At 40.2% G+C, this 14,956-nt stretch overlaps 1 protein-coding gene across 1 annotated transcript; it reads right to left on the reverse strand.

Annotated features, from left to right (window-relative positions):
• Window positions 1-298: 298 nt before the first annotated feature.
• flvcr1 (FLVCR heme transporter 1) lies at window positions 299-14,468 on the reverse strand. Its single transcript, XM_031751550.2, has 11 exons — window positions 13,637-14,468; window positions 12,708-13,526; window positions 12,103-12,247; window positions 11,204-11,344; window positions 8,454-8,521; window positions 6,353-6,456; window positions 5,292-5,402; window positions 4,801-4,906; window positions 4,340-4,451; window positions 4,161-4,228; window positions 299-1,640 (listed from the first exon to the last, which is right to left on the reverse strand). The coding sequence occupies exons 2-11, from the start codon at window positions 13,419-13,421 to the stop codon at window positions 1,542-1,544; spliced, it is 1,668 nt and encodes a 555-aa protein (XP_031607410.2). The 5' UTR covers window positions 13,422-13,526; window positions 13,637-14,468; the 3' UTR covers window positions 299-1,541.
• Between the last annotated feature and the right edge of the window lie 488 nt (window positions 14,469-14,956).

A 14,956-nucleotide genomic window follows, 5' to 3' on the forward strand; every position in this document is an offset into this window, starting at 1 on the left:
ACTATCTCTACTTTTAAGATTAGGCTTAAAAGTTTCCTTTTTGCTAAAGCATATAGTTAGGGCTGGATCAGATGACCCTGAATCCTCCCTTAGTTATGCTGCAATAGGCATAGGCTGCTGGGGGATTCCCATGATGCATTGAGTGTTTCTTCTTCAGTCACACTTCTTACTCACTATGTGTAAATAGACTTCTCTGCATTGAATCATACTAGTTATTAATCTCTGGCTCACTTCCACAACATGCTTTTTATCCTGTCTTCCTTCTCTCTCCTCAACCGGTCACAGCAGATGGCCCCGCCCCTCCCTGAGCCTGGTTCTGCTGGAGGTTTCTTCCTGTTAAAAGGGAGTTTTTCCTTCCCACTGTCACCAAAGTGCTTGCTCATAGAGGGTCATATGATTGTTGGGTTTCGCTTTGTATGCATTATTTTAGGGTCTACCTTAGAAGATAAAGCGCCTTGAGGTGCTGTATAAATAAAATTTCATTGAACTGAATCTTTTAAACCAACTTCCCTAAATTGACGTCTCCGTTGTGCCGATGCTTTTTGAAAGACTTTTGGCTGTCTGTGTGGTAAAGCCCATCCAAGCTGTCTGTGAAGCTTAAATATTCATTATTATTTTCATAATTTGAAGTCTTTTACTTGGAACTATTTAGGATCAGTGTTTGTGGACCTGTGCACTTTATGGATGCAGCTTGCTAACGAAAGTTAGCTGAGCCCTAGCTAGCACCCCACCCTCTCATCTAAATATGGTCACTTCTGACTCTAAAAGAAACATGATGTGGCAGCTGCTAAATTGCTAATGCTGAGGTTTCAAAATGTGGGTTGGTGATGTCACAGTGCCTACATCCATCCTTTATATACAGTCTATTGAAATTCATGCTGCTTTTTAGAAAACAGTAAACATGTTCTGTATTCTTTGTTGAAGCAGGTTTGAAACAGATTCCAGGAGGTAATCTGAGTCAAAGTACCTTTTTGATTACTGCCATGTAAAAAAAATGTAATAGATATTTACAGTGAGATTCACATCTAGAGTAGAGCATCAAAGAATAATTCAAGTAAACTCAGGAAATGGTGGCCTAACATCTGTGACAGTATAAAACTGAACAGGATTGCTCTGTTCGCTTCCCCTTACAGGAACCAGTGTGACAGTCGTCTGGGAACTGGGGGGGTTAACCAGTCAGTTTTCCTTCACTAACCAGCTTAGAGTGCCATCCTTTACTTACAGCTAAGTAAAGTGTAGTGGAGTGTCTTCTGCATGTCAGTCTACAACAATCTTTCCAGGAGCTTTGAAAGGAGTCAGGCAGCTTGGTTACAACATTAACCAATCCCATCCATGAGACACCTGTCCTAAATCACCTGTAGATTGTGGCTGTGTTTAATTAGACCTGGCTCACGCCCAGCGCCTTCAACTTTCCAATTGTTAAGGAGGAGATTAGGCTTGGCAACAAAAAGCAGGTACTGCTGTAGGTATTTGATGCCAACTTGTTTCCCAGGTGAGCAAGGAGATAGTCTCACTTGTTTGTGATTGGGTGACTTGGCAGGTCACAGTGAGGTTTCACGAGAGAAGCTGACTGAGGGCTCCATCTTGACTCCGTTGGATTTCTTTTCTGAAGGGAAGTCTCCGGGACAATCAGTAGTAAGCTAGGACACAAACAAGAAATCAAAATGAACTGATGTCTGCTTTCAATGTAATGTAATTAATCAGACTTGATGAACACATCTCTTTTTGGGCTTTTTCTAGTAACTGCCAAATAACCCACCAAACAATTACTCCCGTGACTCTTGTAACTATAAGATATTTCCTTATTTACATCTCTTCTCGTCATGCTTTTAGGCTTCTCTGAGATGTTCATTTCAGAAATGTGGCAATTCAGGGTTTTATCCAAATCCAGCATTACTCTTTCTGCAATTTATTATCCACATTATCTTTATGTAAATAGGTCCCAAAAATAGTCCCAGTATGTGCATTATTTAGACAATTCCTTTGAAAGACTGAAAATTGAATGTGGGGTTCCTCAAGGTTCTGTTTTGGGACCAAAACTTTTTAATTTATATATGATATTTGCGATGTGTCCAAAATGTTAAATTTCGTTTTGTTTGCAGATGATACAAATCTTTATTGTGCTGGGGATAAATTGAAAGACTTGGCTGAATTAATGGTTTCTCAAATGGAAAAACTGGTTTGATGTAAACAAATTATCTTTGAACTTGACAAAAACAAAATTTATGATCTTTGGAAATTGGGTAAAAGAGGATGAAGTAATTCTGTCCATTCATGGAGTTCCGATTGAGAGAGTTACTGAACTCCGTTTTTTTGTGGGTAGTATTGGATGATAAATTAAAATGGAAATCTCATATTGAACTTGTTAGAAAAAAGATATTTAAAAATATTTATATTTTGGGTAATGTCAGCGATATACTAGATTATAAGGCAATGCGTATTTTATATTTCTCACTAATTTTCCCCTATCTCAGTTATTGTGCTGAAGTGTGAATACATATGCGACTTATATAAATCCTCTATACTTGTTACAGAAGAAAGTGGTACGAACGGTTCATAATGTTAAATATAGAGAACATACAAATAATCTGTTTATAAAATCGAAATTGTTGAAATTTGAAGACTTAGTGAAATTACAGACATTATTATTCATGTTTAAGGCAAGAAATAATACATTACCTCTTAAGTTACAAAGTTTGTTTGTATTGTGTTCAGGAAGTGGGGACAGTAGGAGGAAGTTTGACTTTAAGCATCAGTTTGCTAGGACCACACACAAAGGCAAATGTGTCCGACAGTTAAGGGTATAAGAATATGGAATTCTCTTCAAGATAATCTCAAGAGTTCTACAAACATGCACCGTTTTAAAATGTGTTACATACTTAAAAGGATAAATCAATATGAAGAACATGAAAGTAATTTGGGCTAAATGTGGAAGGAAAAATGTTCATTGCCATTTAGTAGTACTGTATATTGCTGATTATACTGATTTGTTGTTTAGTTTTGCATTGTTACATAAAGATACATGTTAGAGGGTTTTTTGGGTTGTTGGCGCCCTCTTGTAAGAATAATTAGATTGCAGATAGGGGGCAGGTGCTAACAAGAATTTATTCTTCTTCCTGCTCCTTTTCACCCATGGGTGCAGTGTTATATTAATGGGAAGGAGGATCTGTATGTAGGAAACGAAACACTGTTGAACCATGTGTGAAATAAATAAAGAAATGAAATGTAGATTTTGTGTGATTAAATCTCTGTTCTGGTTGAAGCTGGCACAGTCCTGTGCTCTATTTAGCACCTACTAAAATGTTATTCTTAACACTGCCACCAGATGGCACCAATAAAAACATGCAGGCATTACTTGTGACCCCTGAAGCAGAGGAACAGTTGGACAGAGACATTATTTTTGCTATTTTAGTTTAGTTTTTGTATTCAGAGGCATTTATTAAATTGTGGTAACCTCATAACCTACAAATGAATGTGTGAAACATTTGTTTAAAATGTCAAATTTGATAAAGGCAACGAAGGAGAGCCTGAATAAATTGAGGTCTCTAAAGGGCACTTCAACTGCGACTCAGCAGGATGGTGGGAAGGTGGTCTATCAACTGACTGGAGAGTCCTTAAACAGATTTAAAGGCCTGGCTTGTCTAAAGGGTTTTAAGCAAAATCATTAGAAACAACCAGCTGGCAGCAAGATAATGTGTAAAAAGATAGCGTTTTAAAGCCTTGTCTGCTTAGAGGACAATTTGCAAGGCTAAATGCCAGAACAGAAACAAAAAGAGACTTAATGTTCAGGGAAAGTAGAGAAAGGTTCAAGAATCTGTCACCTCTGAAGGTCACCTTAAAATATCACACAAAGAGACACTCAGACTAAGTACAGTCAGCCGTATAGGACACAGAAAGCCAACAACATAATGTAAAAGACATATTTTAAAAGGTGCCTGTGAATGGTTTCCATTTACAATCAATTATTGCTACTTTTCTGCCATTACAATAAAAATATAATTTTCATTTTCTGTAAGCTTGTGAACTTACATTTGTTTGTTTCCAGATAAAGACTCTACTTTCAACAGACTTTATTAAGTTAAATTTTATAATACTAATATTTTATTTCACTGTTTAGCTAAATTGTTTAATCTAGTTTAAACATTCCTGGAAGGACTTACCGCTTGCAGGTGATTGGCGTCTGCTCCCATGTTCACATTGTGTCTTTTCAGTTCTGATTTGATTAAGGCTGAAAACATAACATGATAAAACATTAGAAATCTAATATTTGATTTACCGTGCACTAATGAGCACATAGTCACACCGATATACACCCCACACACGCACACACACTGCTTACCTGTAAGAATTATTCCCAGGAAGATCCAGGCACAGAGAAAGAGATTTCCAGCCAGTGGATTATGGTCTGTGGTCAGTTTTCCCTGAATCAGAGTGAAAATAATCCCAAATATCTGCAACATAGGTAAACACCCACATACCATGTTAGCAACGAAGGCTAATAAAGTACATTACATCCTTAAAAAACATAGTAGTCTCTGATCACATGCAAAGTGATAATAAGATGCGGAAAATCTGTTGCCAAAAGGTATAAAATGAAAAAGAATATTTAGCTTCTTTAAATAAATGTTTCAGATAAAAAAACCCAAAATGTTTTATTATTAAAGGAATTAAAATCTGTTTGGTGAAAGAGGTCCAATCTTAACATTTTCTTCTGTAGTGCTTACACTGCAGATGTGGCCCACAGTGCAAATAGAAAGCACTCCTTAAGTATGAGAAAGTGTTGCACAGCTTCTGGAGTACCTGAGCAAAGGCATTGAGGAGTCCTGATGATGTTCCCTCAGACTCAGGGTAGGTGATCTCCACTCCAAACTCAAAGCCCAGGGGCAAGTAACCTGTCATGAAGAACCTGAAACACAGAAGTCACAGAAACGAGGTTTAGAATCAAAACAAAATCCAATGACCTGATCCACAAAATGTACAAGAATATGTATTTTCATTTGGTATTTACATGTAAACATCGACTTTGTATCTGCCTAAGGGCGGGGTGTGTTTCAACAAAAAACACTGAAAGATGTGTGGCCTGCAAACAAACAATTTAACGTACTAGCATCAGAAACAGAGCCTGCAAAATGAAAAGCAGCTGATCAATTTGTAACTGAGATCTGTATGCTCAGTTTAAAAGGAAGCTAAAGCCTGTTGTTTGTTGTTGCTATTAAATAATATAACTATAACACTAAATATATTGTATGTATATATATTTCTTTAATGCTTCTAAGAACAGCTGGACCTACCCCAGGACTCCAGCAGTGACAAAGACCAAGTGGATGTTGTTGAGGTTCAGCGTGAAGGTGAAGACCAACATGCCCACAAACGACAGGATGTACACGATCAGTGTTGTGATCCTGTGAAAAAGCAACAGCGCAAACATGAGAGCCCCCGTACTCATTTGATTATGGTCACCAAGCACAAAGACAACCTTCATGCGTCTGTAATACTTCCCAGCATATAAAACTGTTTTTTCCCACACAGACCAAAACAAACTGACAAAAACTATGTGAAAACATTAAAATAAAGCTTTAATTGCAGAAACTGAATCATGTCCAAAGTGGCAGGTGTTTGGACGCTTTAATTTACTGTACCTATCCTCCTGGCTGAAGGATTACCACTCTTTGTGTCGGACATGTGAAACAACTCTGACATCCCTCTATATGATCAGAAGTATCCAGCCTGGTCTTAGCTGTCAGGAAGGGAAATCTTACTGCTACAGTTCACAATAATATTTTAGTAATGGTATGTCAGCTCTCTGGGGAGGGCCTTTTCCTGTCTCAACCTTAAAATGCTCCCTCCACTGGTTCAGAGCCTGTTCTCAAACACATTCAAAAGTGCTGAATGTGAAATAGACCTTCTCATTCAAGCAAATGCTGCCATGGCAGTGTCCAGTGAGCCATGGAGGCTGCCATAGCACCAGAGCAGTGAATAATAACCGCTGAAAAACACTTTTCCTCCTTTTCAGTGTAAATTCTGAAAACATGCACAATCAGTTTTCAGCAATATGTCTCAGTTGTTCTTAAATCAATCAGCCTTTTGTAATATATCTCAGAAACACATTGGCACAGCTCCTCGGTTTAACAGTCTTACTTCGGTGTCCTTTGGCAGACCAAAGGTAAAGTCTTTGTTATTGGGAAGTCTTTCTGCCTTTAATGGATTACCGTTCTTAAAGATGTGCAAAATACACTTACAATTCTGCCATCCAGAAACTATCCTGCAGGATGATGGGTCATGTTTTTGACACCTACCTATAATATAAACTATATCTATAGCTTGTATACATAAGTGTGTAAGTGTCGCTTACTTGTACAACTTTGTGCGGTCCAGCCAAAGGCCACAGAGGATGGATCCGACCATCCCGGCAACAACCAAAGTCAAACCGATTCTCCCAGCATTCAACTCCTGGTTCTGAGGAGAGGAGAGGAGAGGGGAGGAGAGGAGAGGAGAGGAGAGGTTACACTAAGAGCCACAGTGCAGAAATGAAGTGCAGCTGATTCAAGGGCTTTAGCCTCATTTTAAACTGAGAATACAGTATCTCAGTTACAGGTGGAGATTAAAAAATAGTCACATGTTCTGTCAGTATGATGGCTCTTAATTGGAGGGTGGGGTGAGGGGGGTCAGAGGTTTAAAATGCTTCTGGTGGGAGAGGACTGCAAAGTCATCTAACAGTTTAGCTAAGAGACAAAGAGTTTTATAAGGTCATGTAAGGTTGAGGATCTCTCAGTGTGTGTGTGTGTGTGTGTGTGTGTGTGTGTTGCTGAGACAAGCAGCAGCTGAATGAGCATCAGCTTTTCCGTCACTCAGTGTGTGTACAGTGTCTGAGGGCGACAGAGAAAGAAAGACATGAGTCTTTCAAAGTGACTGAATCAGCTTGCTCTCTGTTGATTTAGCTGTGTGTGTGTGTGTGTGTGTGTGTGTGTGTGTGTGTGTGTGTGTGTGTGTGTGTGTGTGTGTGTGTGTGTCTTATGGTGGGATGCAGGCATGCATGAAAGCAGCTAATGAACTCAGAGCCACAGACAATAACCTCGTGTCCCATCGCAGCCATCTGAAGCTGCTCTGTTCTTTGCTCTCTCAATAACCTCTCTGTATATTTCTCCCTCTCAGCCTCTCCAGCCACTCTGCAGTTTCCTAACACCTGTTTTGTCTACATTTTACATTCACCAGAGCAACCTAAACGACACAAACATGGTTTACAGTGGTCGAAGTGGATCAGCTGGTGCACATATGTGCTGACAGAGTAACACTTTTCCACTATGACGACACTATTTTACCCACATCGTGTCCACACTCGCGTTCTTTTCATCATAACCTTTAAGAACATGAGGGTCAAATCAAAGATAAACAGTGAACTGAAGGCTTTCTTTTGCCCTTTGGCTCAAAATACAGTATACGCAGAACTGCAGCTGCTGATTTTAGAATAATGGATTATACTGATATTAATGTGCAATATCAGATGGTTTTATGTGTAATTTAAGCGTTTTTTTATGCTTAAAGAGTCTATTGAGTTCTGTGTTGTAGAGGTCGGAAATCGATATATATATTAGACACTTGTATGCAAGGCGGAGAGATGTTCAGCTTTGTTGACTGTCACCAGTTATTGTTTGGGTTATTTTTAAAAACATTTATGTCTCACATTCATGACTCCCCAGTTTCGGTCTCTAGGTGGCTTTTACTGTGTTTTTTGAAGTCTCAAAAGCATCAAAACAGAAAAAGATGAATCACAGTTACTAGCCTAAGTTAAAAAAAAGCCAGATTAACATGCATACATTTAGTATGCAGGTTGTGTGGTATTACTTGACATCTTGCTATATGATAAAACTGAGTTATCTTACCAATAAGTAAGTAAGCATGTTGATTTGCAAGTTTCCAGCACTTTTACCAAATGAAAGAGCTTCTTAACATCAAAAGTATCAGAATAAGTAAGATGGAAATTTCAAACCAGTGGGATATTGTCTCAGACAATGCAAACATCAAAATGTTTGCACAAGATCAAGATGTTTATTATTATATCAAACTGGTGAGCAATCCATTGACCAGTTTAATGACACCAGAACCAAAATTACAAAATTATGTGAATATCGTCATGAGCTAAGAGCTCAGAATAACGATTATTATGTTAACTATTAATAACAGCCTCTTCAGAATCAAATCAACTTGATTGTGATGAGTGTTTGTAGCCATGGATGTCTGCTACATTATTGTACTGTAATGTGTAACAGCGGTTAGCACTAACTGCCTCACATGCTCTGTGGGGCCTCTCTGTGTGGAGTCTGTTTGTTCTCCCTGTTCCTGCTTTGGTTTTCCTCCGGGTGCTATGGATAACTCTAAAATGGCCCCGTGACACATTCATAACTTCTCCAGAGTCATCATGCCCAGTCTCAGCTGGGACAGATGGATGATTTTACCTCATAGCAGGCCATGATCATCTGGTTGAGAAGTGTTGAGACAGAGTAGAAGGAGCCAGTCATTATACCTGCAGACAGACAACAAAGGCAAAGGTGAGCACAGTTTTGCATTTAGCTTAAAATTGAATTCATCCATGAGGATTATGACTGAGCTTGAATTTGATGTTTATAATTATAAATAATATACAATAAGTATAAGAATGCAAACAATCAAAGCAGACATTAAAATAAGAACCAAACAGTAAAAGTAGCATTAGTAGTAGTGATGTACTGTAAACAGACGTTATAGCTCGTCTTTCATGAACCTCTGAGAAGTTTTTGATATTTAATTTTTTTTATATAAGTATTGTGGTTAAAAGAAATATGTGACAGCAAAATAAAAAAAATATATTTATTTTTAGTCGTATGTAAAGGACATCTGGTCTTGCTTGACTACAGAATGGTATAATGTAATGATACTGTTTTCATTTTTGTGTGGGTTTCTGGTAAAATGTATTTTTATTTCATGGACATTCAACAGTTGTTGAAGGTAACATGTCTGAAGACTAAAACATGATTTTAACAAAGACGTTTTAGCTTAAACTTCATTCTGCACGCCTAATTATCATTAGGGTTGTTAGGTCACATCACCCACTGATCATATGTGACATGACAGAGTGATATGAGTGAGGCAGAAAGGATTTCACTCAGAATTGTGAAAGAGGACTCAGACTTAGTGCTGTCAGGAGACGAGGTAGAGGAGGGCCAGACAGCAAAACAGGAAAGCTCAGAGGAGGGAATACTAACTTTTGAGGAAATGACGATACCTGAAGTTTATTATTGATAGGAAGTGTTGTGTCCTGTTCTCCACTTTGTGCCAGACAAACCAAATCCCACAACTTCAGTCTAACATACACTGGCCTGTGAAGGGAAGCATCTGCTCAGCTACACCACAGTCTCAGCAGACTGATGTAGTCCTGTTGCAGTCTGCTTAAGAGAGGTCTCACCTTCCAGAGGGCATTATTGTTTTCCCCTTAGAGCCAAACTTTAATGTACTTTTAGCAAATGTATTACTAATGATAGAAATCAAAAAAAGTTTTTAACAAAATCTAAATTTTAGCTCATTATGCATTCTACATTTATGTGTGTGTGTGTGTGTGTGTATGTGTACACATTGTAATCCCAAAAAGCTTTAAAGCCCTGGGTTACACATTGCTTCTTACCCATAACGGTGCTGTCACTTTTTCCCTGCTCAAGCTCTGCAATAACTCGTACGGCCTCCTCTGCACTTTCACCGTCTTGCTCTAATCTCTATCCTCCTCCACCTCCCCTCCTGACTACAATAGGTCTGACTCCCTTTCTACAATTCTGAGTAAAATCCTTTCTACCTCACCCTTCCCTCAGCTTCCTGAAGGAGGGACGTAGGCTGACACCAAGAGTTAGCAAGTCAGTTATTCCACGTCCACTGCCAAGGACACGGAATAAAAGGTTTGTTTTAAAAGGGTTAAACTGATGTATATTTCTGAAATCCTACTAGACTTAATTAAGGCACCCCATATCAAAGAAACAATCTGATATGATTGTAGAAAATATGTTATCTGTTAGCCTAACCCTCAGATAGGTGGCATCACTACAAAGCCCACAATGTCCTCTTGCCAGTGCAGTAGGACTCATGTAGGATGCATAATTTGTGCTTGATGGAGAGGCCTCAGACTGATTTCACTCACAGAGCACAAGAATGAATTGCTGCAACTTTAGAAGTTAATGTTTATTTGATGGAAAATTACTAAATGCACAGCTCTGTTTGTCTGCACTGCAATTACTTCCCGTGTGTGTGTCTGTGTGTGTGTGTGCGTTAGATTAGATTAGCCATTGTTGTCTCCTTTAGGGGAAAATTGTCTTGGACAAATGAGGAACACACATCATGTAAGATAACACACAAGTACAAGCACTGATTTATAATTTCACCTCTTACTATTCGAGAATTTGATTAGGAAAGGCACTGAAACATTTTTATCTATTTATGAAAATTCGATCTATTTAAGAGGTACAGTTTGATACAATGTACCTTTTTCTTGAGGGTATCAACTCATACTCTTTATAAAGGATGTGATTTATACCCTCAGTGATTTTCAGACCCTGTTTTATCAATGACTCTTCAAATATCACCTGGAGAGAAGATGAAGTGACCATCCCAATTATCATTAGCATATCCAGTTATTATTATTTAAGTGGCCCAGTGCTGCTCTCTTTAGAACAAATCGCCCCAAGGATCTTGAAATTTACACACTAGCAAAAAAAGGTTATGAAATTCAACCTTGGTGCCACACTGTTTGTTTAATGAAGCTTATCAAATGTGAGACAGCGGTCGGCTGTTTTCTAAGAATGCAGAAATAGAGGTGTGCATAGAGGAGTAATTTTAGCATAAAAGGAAAGCATACCAAATGAAAGAAAATATGTGTAGCAGTACTATGGGTAATGCTGCTATCTGGGGTAACTTTATAGTGATAAGGTTGTGACATTGTAATGATAATCTGTATAGGTGATGATGGTGGGTGAGAAGAAGTTGCTACTATTCATCATGATTATAATAGCATAGGCCGTAAGTCAGGATAACAGAGGTAATGATCGTAGTAGTGTATAGTAGTGAAGTGTAGCCAGGGTTTGTTTTGAGTAATGCTAATCTATTAGATCTGCTGACCTGAAAGAGTCTCCATAATGTTACCAAAAATAAAGACAAACAATGTAAAAATCAGGTGTTTTACACTTACCATAGGTGATGAGGAGCAGGACAAAGGCTTTATTCTTCACCAGGTTGAGGATGGACTGTTTGTAGGAGTAATCTTCAGGAGGGGAGTCTGGTAAGACAGCCTGTGCTTGACTGGGAGGGAGAGGAGGTCTGTCTTTTATGACTGTGGAAAAGGCAGAAAGAGTGAAGTGATGGACCTTTTATGTGAGAAGAAAATAAATCAGAGCCTCTGTGAGCATACAAGAACCAGAAAAGTTAGAAAATGATTGATATGTGGTATCAAATGTAATGACTACACATCTGCATACATACAACCCACATTTTGAATGATAAATGATTTATTTAGATTATTTTTGACTCAATTCAAAGATGTGTTATAGAGTCTGAGGTAGTTTCAGGAAGTCAGCTGCCTCAGCAGTTTGAAATGACTGAACTGCTGCCAAAACCAGGAGTTCCTGAAATTACTGCAATGGAACTCGGGTAATATCTCATCTCTTGATTGGCTCGTTTTAAACCAGCTGCAGTTTCAACACTGTGTGTTTACATACCGTGTCATAGCTATTTAAAGACACTTACTATTTACCCCACTTTACAGAATGATGCAGAATCTCAATCTCAAACCCAAATTCATGATCCTGAACTGGATGCTTAGTGTTTTTGAGAATATTTACAATATTCTTAGTCTCAGGAAGACAACCTGGCCCTTAGATGTGCAAAAGCACACTTGCACACCTGTGTACCAGGAAGCAGAGGTGTGCCAGTGTTCTTTTGTACCTGCAAGCCTCTGTCAACATGTACACAACAGAAGTCTGAGTCTGAGCACCACTCCCTGGCAACTGAAACATTTGGCAGTATCAAGAAAACCTATGCTGCTTTGCATAATGTAAGCCAGCGTGCGACTGTGTGATATTAAATGTGTACCTATCACTGCCAGGACGAAGAGGACCGTGGAGACGGCAGCTGTACCGTAGAACATAATCATGATGTTGTGACCTGTGAGTTCAACATTATCAGGGGTGTTAGGAACCAAAACAGGAGGCAACAAGAAGCCAATGGCTGTCCCCAACTACAAACACAAGGCACAGGAAGAGAGAGAAGAAGAGATTATTTACTCACACAAATATTACTATTGCTAAACTGAGCATATAAAGAGCTGATGATCTGGTGATGATAGTGTTGTCCATTAGTTGGCTGTGGCTAAGGAATTATTTTTCATCTACTATAGGCCTATTCTTAGATTTTATTAGTAGTATTATGTTCCATGAGTCCCTAGTTTTTCTCATTTTTCTATTACTAGTAATGAAAATGTTGGAATTTAGACTATTCGTTCGTGGGTACAATAATTTTTGGGGGGTCAATAATTGTCAGTGAATTCTTGGCTGTTATTATTGTGTTTGTTGTTTATTTGCTGTAAAAACTGATCACTAAAATAGAATCACGTCTCTCTTCCCCCCTGACTCGGTCTGCTCACTAAACTCCACACAAACCTAACCTATCAATAATCTGTGACACGCGCACGCGCTAACCTGGTTTCCGAGTACTGCCGTGGCGCACGCGGTGGAAACCTCTCGGGGTCCGAACCACACTGAGGCCACGCGGGAAGGCAGGCCGAGGATGAACACCTGCGCCACGGAGCAGATGACCTGCGCGGTGACGGTGACTGCGAACAGCTGGGGGTTCACGCTCGCGCATTTCAGCCAGGCGCCGGCGCAGTTGAGGCCGGCGCCCAGCAGGGCCGTTAAGCGCAGACCCTTTCGGTCCAGCAGCCAGGTGGCGGGGAAGATGAGCGGCACGTAGGCCACCATGTAGACGATGGAGAGCCAGTCCACCTTGTCGTTGGTCACCCCGTAGTACTGCCTGAACACGTTGGTGATAATGCTGTACTGGATCCACTGGAAGGCGTTCACGAGGGAGTACAGGCTGAAAACGGCCAGCACGGCGAACCGGCGGGCGTACACCCTGGTCTCCAGCCTTTTCTCTTCTTCCTCCTCCGCCTCGCCTTCTCCTCCTCCTCCGTTGGGTAGCATCACCTCTCTTTCATCAGGCGGAGCCTCCTTGTCCTCCTCCAGCTCCTGCGCGCGCTTTGAGCCTGTCTCCCCGGCCCCGCCCGCGTGCGCCGCTCCGTGTGGCCGCTCCGCGTGCCGTTCCTCGTCCTCCGGCTCCTTCCTGCCGACCGTGATGTCGTCAGGTGCGTCGGTACCCGCGCGCAGATGCTCCTGCACGAGCTCACCGGCGACCATGATGCGTGTTCGCAGCCTTTTGCTCTTTTGGTGTGATGCTGAGTCCAGAGATGATCGACTGAGGCGAGCCGAGCAGGAAACAGAGAGGTTTCCTCATTTGGTTACCTGTGAAAAAGAAGGCTGAGCTGTAGATGACTGAAATATGAACAACTGCAGACTACACATCCCTAAATATGAAAATACTCGAACATGTCGCAATCCTTTGAAAACAATACCCGGCTTCTGTCAAACAGCGTGCTGCTCCCGGTCTGACACACTTGATTCTCTCTCTCTCTCTCCCTGTCTGGTGGTTTCAATACGTCTCTCTACCTTTTAAGCCGACTCTGACACGAAGCCTTTCGATAGCGATGAACCAATAGCAGAGCAGCATGAGCTTGTAGTATCTAGTAGTGCTGCCTGTCTGGGCGTATGTGTGAATGGTAACCGTGGAAGCTCTGATGCGACACTTAGTAACGAAAATGCTCTGCTAGGAAGTCAAAACGAGTCAGTTTCGTTACTAAATCACCTTCTCTTTAATCTGTAACAAAAAAATAACGCGAGATCATTTAAATGTTTCTGGATGTTAGACTTTTTCAGAATCTGTTTCTAATTTCTGCCAAATTAGATGAGTGAGTTATTTTCATATGTGATCCGGGCTCCTTGTGAGACCTCTCAGTACCATAAAGTCTGTGGTTCCTAGAAACACGGCCTGTCAGGCTACTCTCCCGTGGAAACAGCTCAGTTTGGGAGCTAGACACACCCTCTACTTTTTAGATTTGAATCTACTTTGTCTAAAGCAGGGCTGGAGCAGGCACGCTTGACTCACGTGATATTTATGCTGTTGTATGCTCAGGGTGCTGCAATACTTTCCATGATGCACTGAGGATTTCCTTTTTTTTCTTTTTACTCCTGCTGCTAATATGCCACTACTGTATGTGACTAATGTTTGGCCACTCTCTCATGGATTTTATATTTTATCTACAATCCTCTTTCTTTGGTCACAACAGATGGTTGTGCCTCCCTGAGCTTATGGGAGACCTGGATAAAACCGTGTTCTTCCTCACCACAGTCGCCAAGCCCTACCTTAATGGGGATTATCAGATTGTATGGGTTCTTCCTCTAATACTGTAAATGGAATACAAGTAAACATAAACAGAACTGATTGAAAAAATATAAAACTAATCAGTAATTGTTCCTTTAGTCTGTAACTACGCTGCCTGCTCCATATACTCAAAGTAGCCTGTCCATATGCTGAGCATTATCTGCTCTAATCCTAGTGTGACCCAGTGAGACTGGATGCAGCAGCAAGTCTGATCCTACAGGTGATTCACACCTACAGTAAAATCTACACACAGCTGATCTCTTTACTGGACTTTAAGATACAAAGGAAGCAACATTTCACAGCCCTCTCTGGTTTTCATTTCCAATGAATGGCAGTGCAGTGTTGTTTGACTTCACTGAACAACGTGTAAATATTCAGCTTGCAATCATCTATAAATCTCGAGCTTCTAAGTATCCCAATTATTATTATTATTTTTAAGTAGGTCCTTTCTCAG

This window comes from Oreochromis aureus, linkage group 15, assembly GCF_013358895.1.
Source record: "Oreochromis aureus strain Israel breed Guangdong linkage group 15, ZZ_aureus, whole genome shotgun sequence".
NCBI lineage: Eukaryota > Metazoa > Chordata > Actinopteri > Cichliformes > Cichlidae > Oreochromis > Oreochromis aureus.

Coding starts and splice junctions, on each gene's coding strand:
- flvcr1 (XM_031751550.2), bottom strand. CDS start 13,421: ATGGTCGCCGGTGAGCTCGTGCAGGAGCATCTGCGCGCGGGTACCGAC. Junction 6,457..8,453: donor TGATCATGGCCTGCTATGAG/GTAAAATCATCC, acceptor TCCTCTCCTCAG/AACCAGGAGTTGAATGCTGG. Junction 4,452..4,800: donor TCCTCAATGCCTTTGCTCAG/GTACTCCAGAAG, acceptor CCTATGTTGCAG/ATATTTGGGATTATTTTCAC.